Raw genomic sequence first — 8,381 nt, forward strand, 5'->3', positions numbered from 1 at the left:
CCGCGCACGTACCCCCGGCAGCGGGGAGGCGGCCGCGGCCTGCGCCATGCCCCCCCCGGCTTGCCCTTCTTGCTGCTCCCTCCTCGCCCTGCCCGCCCTGCACAAGGCCCCGTTGGCAGGCACCCGCCTACAGAGCTGAACGTAGCAGGGTGCCACTGCTGAAGGGTGCGCGCTGGCCTTCCTTACTTGTTTTTTGTTTGTTTCTTGTGGGTGACAGGCTACAGATGCACCATCCCAGGAAGGACGTCTCTCAGACCAAGAACCAGAGTCGGCCAAGGCAGAAAATGATAACGTCTTTCTCATCAGGGCGCAAGGATTTCCCTTCTCATGCACAGAGGAAGACGTCCTTACCTTTTTTGATAGTATGGGAGTTAATTTTTCTGCATAACTGTTCGGTGTGGTGTTATTGAACCCGCTAGTTAACAGTTATTTAACAGGAAGAAAATTTAAAGATCAGTAGCCAGAGAAAGATGAATTTCCAATAGTGCTGCAAAATAATGCGTAATTTACACATGTAAAACAAATAATCAACTTCCAAACTGCTGGGCCATGACCAGAGGCTCATCCTTGTGGCATTTGATACTTAATTAAGCAAGTCTTTCCCTTCTTGGTCCGCATCTCCACAGTAAAGGCAATCCAATTCAAAGTGATTCCTTCAAGACCACTGCGGTTGGCTTTTTCCCCAACTCCCCTCTTTTAAACAAACTGGAGTGGTTTTTACTTACCGGTTTAAATTTCAGTGTTGATTTCCGATCCCTATTAATAGGCTTGTGCATTCCTTAGCGAGGCTGATCCCTCCGTCCCGTAATACTACGATTCATCCTGCCAGAGTAGACTAGATGGTCAGATCCAAGTGTTTAAATGGTTTAATAACCTGCCAAATTATATAAAGTCAACTTGAAGTCCTAGGAGAAAGGAACATAAACTAGGCAGAGTATAGCTGTAGAGACTGAAAGACTACAGCATTTCTTCTGGATTTCGGATGACTCAGAAACAATTAAGTTTACCGATAAAATGGGAACATATATTATCCAGTTACACAGCTGGGGAAGCTAACGGATGTCAAATGAGTTTCTCATCTGTGATAAGCACTGTGTGTTAAAGTAAGGGTTAGAAATAGGAGTTTTATATCCTGTGTTTCAAGACAGTATTTTGCACTGCTGAGGGGGATAGCTCTAAGCAGAATATTCAGTTCTTATCTGCAATCAAAAGACCCCCATGTTCGATGCAGTTGCATATGTTGCTGTATCATGTGTTCCTTGATTTCTAGGCTGTAGAATTCGAAACGGTGAGAACGGCATACACTTCCTCTTAAACAGGGATGGGAGACGCAGGGGGGATGCCTTGATTGAGCTGGAGTCGAAAGCAGATGTCCAGAGAGCCTTGGAAAAGCACCTGAGGTATATGGGCCCACGCTACGTGAAAGGTGGGTTTGAAACGGCAGAAGTTACATTGGAAGAAAACTCAGGATAAAGCCAGTAAGAACCGCTTGAATAATAAAGCGGGCTGGCACGAGGGGGGCAGCGTGGAGAGATGCAGGATGCAGAATAGAGCAGCAAATTAGCCAGCAAGGCACCATTAAGCCAGAACTTCCTAAGCTGGACAGGAGAAGCAAAGTGGCTTGTGCAGTGAAGGGGCACCATCGCCAGACCACAGAGTATGGGTGGGGGAAGAAACATTATCTAGTTTTGTGGGGCAGAAAAAAAGCAGCTTGAGAAGAACGGCTGCAGAGTGCCACCTTCCGAGCACCGCGAGGGAAAACCTGTTTTGTGCCTGTGTTCCTTGCAGTTTTTGAAGTGCACGATAGTGATGTAGAGGGCTTACTACAAAGTCTGCGGGAAGAGTCACAAGCCATAAGTGATGGAGTTGTACTACTCAGAGGCCTTCCGTTCAGCTCCACTGAGGAGGATATTGCAGATTTTTTCTCAGGTAACTCAGCCTCGTCTATGCTCTTGGGTTATGAAGCATTTATGCCTTCAAGTTGATGCTTAGATAGACTGTCGTTCCTCTAAGCGAGAAAAGCAAAAGCACATGCAGCCTTGAACACCTTCAACACCATGAAGAGTTGCTGTCCCCCTGCAACTATAAGTAACCAAATCTTTCTGAGCAAGCTTTTGGCTGCAAGGTTTTCTTGTACCTTGGACTTTCTTCAGGTCTAACCTAGGATCAGTACTTGCAGCACTTTTTTGCGGCCAGGGGAAGGAAATAGAGGAACCCAGATCCTGTTGCCTGCAATTGGATTGCTACCAGTGCATAATTTGGGAAAAGTGAGAGAGACAAAAATGCCTGTATGATAGTTACAGTGCTAGTGAATGCAGCGTGGGTATTCACAGCTGTAAAATCATGACATCAGGTATGCTAATTGAAAGTGTTCACAGCAGTTTATTTTTTTTTTGTTACTGGCTTGTTCGTGGTTCTGTAAGTTGATGGCACCGGTTGTCAGCTGAGCAACTATTGCACAGCGTGTGCACGCATGCTCACATCCCACACTCTGTGCTAGAGCAAGGCAGGTGGTTGTGGCCTGCATTTGTTAGCAATGAAGCCTTTCTAGGTTTTGCAAAATCAATTGACACTTCCTTAGGTAAAGTTTAAATTGTAGATTAAACCAAAAGCAATTCTTCCCCTCACCTTCTTCCACTCCAGGTAGGCACGCGCACAGAGTCCTATATATAGCTGATAATAACCACCGACATGCCAAAAGCTGAGGCCACCGCTGGTAAATTTTTCCATTGATAGCCAGTAGTTCAGTATGCTGGAATGCATCTAGTAGCAGAGTTGGCATAATGAGATGACTAGGGCAGCATCGTGGAGCAAATATTTCCATTTCTTCAGGAGCTTGGGGAGACCCTTTAAGAAAGCAACAAGGCGCAAAGAGGTATGCAGAACTACTCCTGAAAAAGAAAGTGTAGTAGCCCGGTCCATTGTGTACTCTGTATCACATCAGATATAGCCATTTGCTGGATTACAGACTCCCCAAGAAGCCATTATACAGCACAAAAATTGAAGTTCAGTCAATTTGACCTGGGTTTTAAAGAGATGGGAAAAATCACCGTAATAGTAAGAAAAAATTTCAACATTATTTGTCCTCTGGACCTCCTTGTGGTCTAGAACTTGGATTGACTTGTTATTTTCATGGTTACTTGAAGCGTCGCGTTGATTCATTATTGACAATTAAGCCTTCTGCATAACTTAAAGCAAATAAATTGTCATTAAAAACCTAAATTTAAAAAAAAGTACGTAGGCCAGCATGAGCAGTTGTTTCAGAAATATTTAACTACCTGATTAGCTTGTCAAAAACCAGAAGAGTCGGAAAAAAAAAAAGTCTCTCTCAGCTATAGCACAAGTTCCTGACAAAGTAGATGTCTTTTTCTCCCCCCACTTCTATAGGTTTGAAAATAACAGACATAGCTTTCGTTTACCGGGGAGAAAGAAAAACAGGAGAAGCTTTCGTGCAGTTTGCAGCTCCTGAAATGGCAGCTAAGGCCTTGTTACGACACAGGGAATATATGGGAAGTAGGTAAGTACTTCACTGGAGTTCACAATGGTAGAAGAATATAGTACAAAGCATGCTGGGTGTCTTACAGCTTGCTTCTCATCAGGCAAAACAGCTAATCTTCATTTATTCCATACTCACTTCATTGTTCAGGAAGCTTCTGCCTTTATTACCCTTAAACCCTAGAACTCTGACTTCAGATTCAAATATCAGTAGAAATCATATCTAAATCTCTCTCATAATGGTGTCAGGCGGTTACTTTGTGGCTTCCAACATTTCTTTTTTAATAGTACTCTCTGAAATACTCTGTGTAACCTAAGTGTTACCTTCTCTGGTGATGTTTTCTTTAGAACTTTAACAGAACTGGAAAAAAGAAGATGAAGCCTTTGTAGGCTTCTGTGCGCTGCAGAGGCACCTTTGGCACTCACAGCTTGGAGGAATTTGGGGCCTCTCAGAGAAAAGTCTCAGGTCTTTTTGAGTACTCCTGAAGGCAGTGTCATCACAACAAAAATGGGGTAATAGCATTCAGAGCCAGGAACACTAGATAAACACCACCTACCCAGTCCCAAGTGCATGGAGATCCTGGGCCTCCTAAAGACATTTGCCCCTGCCATGTTTCCACCAGGTTCCCTAGTGCTTTTCACAATTTTGGCAACCCTCGTTTGGGTTCAGCCCAGTATCAAGCAGAAGCAGTGTCTCCACTTGCAGAGTCCATATTACAAAACACAGCTTACCAGTCACCTCTGGCTTGAATCCATTCCCAGCGTTGACTGCTGGCCAACAGCATACAGTTGTTGATCTTTCAGTGACCACATCCACCTGGGCTCTACACTTCTTCCTCAGGAACCCACAGTAAACCCTTTTCTTCCAGAGCACTAAGCCCTGCGCCACACACTTCTCTCATGAGAGCCTCTTGTCTCAAAGAGATGTGTATACACCACATTTCCCCCGAACCAGAGAATCGTTTAGATAGGAAGAGACCTTTAAGGTCATGAAGTCCAACCGTTAAGCTAACACTGCCAAGTCCACCACTAAATCACATCTCTAAGCACCCCATCTACACATCTTTAAAAAACCTCCAGAGCAGCACTTGGGAGAAAAATCAAAGAAACTAACAGATAGCTTTCACCCAGCTGAGCTTTCTGATTTTTTTTTTACTAACACACTAAGTTCTCTTTCTAAACACCAGATAACAAATGACCTCTCCAAACCTTACCACTTCTCCTGCACAACACCCACCTACCTTCTATTCTCTCACTTCCTGTTCCCACTCTCCTTTTCCTTTCATTTGTCCCCTGTGTGGCCCATATTAAAAGAAAACAGCTGCTTTGTAGGTGTGCCCAGTAATTGAATTAACTAACACAGTTCCCTACCCTCTGGTAGAGATTAGTTAATTCTCAATCTGCCATTAATTTTTACTTTGTCACGATCGACCAAGACCTGATCTGACTCGCCCACGCGAGCTCATGTGTCTCTCTATCTGTGTGATTAGCTAAGAAACGGAGTGGTTTCCAAAACTGCTTCCGACATGCTCTGGTTCATTCTTCCCCGGGGCTATCAATTTTATCCAGAAATGGCCTTCAGCTGTGCACAGTATTGAGCGTGGGTTCATGGGGGCTGAGCTGTAAGCTCTGTCAGCCTTTGTGGGGGGTTACTTCCCTTACTCTGCTGCTCTCTTCAGGAAGGGAAGCACGCCTCCTCACTTGGACATCCCTGTCGTCTTCTTCATAATGTTATTCCTTCACTGCTGTGCACATCGCCTAATTTAACACTGCTGGTCAAATTTCTGTGAGGGCCACTGGGTACTGTTGCCAGCTCTCTGAAAGATGAGCACAGGCAGCTCTGAGCTAAGAGGTTCTGGGATGGGTAGCTAGAAACATAAGGTATTATAATTTTATACTTTTACTAAACCTGTGAAGAAGGGCTTGGGGTTTTTTTTGTTCCTGTGGTGTAAGTGGGATCTTGCTAAAGTCCCCTAATATTCCGTTACATATTGTTGTATTCTACCCACTACTGTCACACACCCCCCGTTACGTTTTATCCCATTAATTTTTGTAGCTGTATGTAAAATCTTAACAGATCCACTGAAGTATTTAATACGACCCTGTGCGTCTTCTGTGTCTGCCTGTTTCAGTAATCTGGTTTGGGGTTGGCTGGGGTTTTTTTTCAATTTGGGGTTTGTAGAAATTGGAAAGGACAATGTGCAGACATGCAGCGAGGGGAGAACAGCCTCACATACAGGGCTGCCTAGAAGGATGCATACTACTGAAATAAATAGGAAACATTTTTCACAGGAAGTAAACCTGTATTTCTGCGACAAAACAGAATTTAGGCTTGGAAGCGATTGGTATTACTTTGTATAAGGCTGTAAACTAAAGACGTTGTCCAGACCAGACCGGTAATCTGTCTCGCTATATATGGGTTCATCCAGGAGAGTGGCTGTCACCACAAGTTGAGAAGGGCTTTCATAAACGTAACTGTGCAATTGAAATGAATTAATTCTTTAAAACCGTTGCTTGCCCTTCTGTGGCTCTCGCACCCAGCAGAGCTGAGCTAGAACGTCCTGAAGGTGCTTTCTCAAAACCTCGGGTTCTTTGTGGAGGTGCAAGATGTGCCCTGTGATCTTTTCCTTTGAATTCTAGATACATAGAAGTGTACGTAGGTAGAAAGCATCAAATGCAAAGGCACATGCCTTATGACAAGCAGATGATATCCTACCCCAAAGTGAGAGAAGAACACGAATCTGTTTCTGAAGAAAGGGGATTGAGTGACGCGGGAGGCTCCGACGCTGAAAGAGAAAATAGTGAGTCCCTCCCTGCTGTGCTTATTCTTTGAAGCCCCTCCATTTTACCCTGCTCGTCTGCTGTGAGCACGGTCCTTGCGTGTCTATAGTTTTCACGCGAGGGAGGTGATCATTGCAAGTATTCATGATGTTTTTTCCCTCCATTCCACAGAATTGTGCAGGGAAGGAAAGGAAAGCTCCGGGCACGTTTTGGAATCTGGGGGCGTCTCATCACCACTGCACTTTGTCCACGTGAGAGGTTTTCCTACCCAAGCTAGTGCCCAAGACATAATAAATGTGAGTAGTGGTAAAACTATGAATTAAATTCGGTTCTCATTACCAATGCAAACTCTTGCTTAAGTGCTACAGATGAAGTGGCTTCACATTTTTAATTTATTTGTGTTAGTCTTCACTGCTGCGTGGCTTCAAGCGGAATGTGTTTGGAAACTTGAGGCTGCTGAGGGTGACAGGCTCCCCACGGTAGCTGTGGCCTCGTGGGCACAACAGCGCTGTGCTCGCCTCCATTAATAGGAATGGATTAAAGCTTGCTGAGCTGTTTCAGTATCCGTCACTTGGACTGGAGTAGCCATTGCCAATCTTTGCTAGATTTCCCAGTAGGCGATTGTGTTGTCCCACAAGTGGGATCATATACCCGGTGTGTAACACTCCAAGATGCGCACAGAATGGAGGTATTTTATTTATCGCGTATTTGCGCAGGTGTGGGTGCTAGGTGGCACTCCACAAAGCTAGCACACCACACAAAGGAATTGCCACGTATTTATCCTGTTACACAATTAGCGAAAACAATAGAGAGCCTCCCAAATTTACATTCATTGTCTAGCAGTTACTGCATTGATTATTACTGGGTCCACATTTAAATTACTGCACACGCTCCTAGAAAGGAAACATAGTCCGTCAGTTGAGTCAGTGGTCGTAATCTCCCCCTGCCACCTTGACCTTTGCCCCAGTTACTGTGAACTCTGCTGATCTCATGACAGGTACATTGCTGAAGAGTAAAACAACAACTCAGTCTTCATGGTTTACTGCTTAAGTACAACTACTTCTTCATCTCCTTGACCACTAAATCCAGGTTCATTAATCTTTTTTAATTGACTTCTCTCCTACTAACCTGCCCCCCCAGAATCCTTCATTTGTGTCTGACGTCAACTATACAAAAAATTAATTTCAGAATCTTTTTAGTATCACTTTTACTTCATTGTAATAGCATAGAGCGTGACAGTGCAGGTACCTTAGTGACTTAGATGCGTACAGAACACATGTGCTGCCTGAAGATTTCGGTTCCTGTCGGGAATTACTCTGCCAGGAGCTTACAGAGGGTGGGAGGCTGCGCGCTGGGGGACAGGGGACTTGGGTGTCAGCTTCACCCCGACCGAGAAGGGGGGCCTTTTGCTGCTGAAGAGCTCAGACTCCTCTGTAGGTGGACACGCTTTGTGCATAGAAAGATCAAGTTTCTTGGTAATAGGGTGCTTTACTGTTCTGTTTCTTTCTCACCGAACTCTCTTTTGTTTTTCTCCTTTTCAGTTTTTTGCTCCGCTGAAGCCGACACGGATCATGGTAGAATACAACTCCCATGGAGATGCCACAGGAGAAGCAGACGTGCATTTCGGGAGCCATGAGGATGCAGTCGCTGCAATGGCTAAGGAGGGCTCACAGCTGCGTAAGTAAGGAGGAAGCGGTCCCTGAGACTCAGCTCCTCAGGTAGTTTGGCACGGCTTGTCAAGCTACTGTTAACACCCTATGCAAAAGGATCATCTTTAATGTAGATCTCCAAATTGCCCTATAATGTGACACTGGCTTTGGGGGGAAAAAAAAAGGAAACAGGTACAAGTCACTGAACACAAACTGGCTCTCTCAAATTGTTCCCAGAGTGCAGTGCCATTGAATTATTCCTGAATGAACACCCAAAGGCAAAAGAGAACTGCCAGTGACAGTGGCACGGCCACAGATTTGGTAAGTGCATCCTTCTTCTCTGTTGTTCGTGTTCCATTTTTAGCACTGTGTGCCTCAAGCTTAGTCCTCCTCATACTTCGGATTTCAAATAGCTTAAAGACTAAAATTTGGAGTGGCTAAAGGGGATCTCACAGC

General features: G+C 44.8%; 1 protein-coding gene across 1 annotated transcript; it reads left to right on the forward strand.

Moving 5' to 3' along the window:
- Positions 1 to 46: 46 nt before the first annotated feature.
- Positions 47 to 7,953, forward strand: GRSF1 (G-rich RNA sequence binding factor 1; the record flags this gene model as incomplete). The annotated part of the gene is made up of 8 exons (XM_010284392.1): positions 47 to 106; positions 218 to 362; positions 1,271 to 1,426; positions 1,789 to 1,929; positions 3,388 to 3,517; positions 6,136 to 6,296; positions 6,448 to 6,572; positions 7,818 to 7,953. Coding segments are annotated over exons 1-8 (1,054 nt in total), but the record flags the coding sequence as incomplete, so codon positions are not given.
- Positions 7,954 to 8,381: the final 428 nt, after the last annotated feature.

This window comes from Phaethon lepturus, unplaced genomic scaffold (genome assembly GCF_000687285.1).
Source record: "Phaethon lepturus isolate BGI_N335 unplaced genomic scaffold, ASM68728v1 scaffold73, whole genome shotgun sequence".
Taxonomy (NCBI): Eukaryota; Metazoa; Chordata; class Aves; order Phaethontiformes; family Phaethontidae; genus Phaethon; species Phaethon lepturus.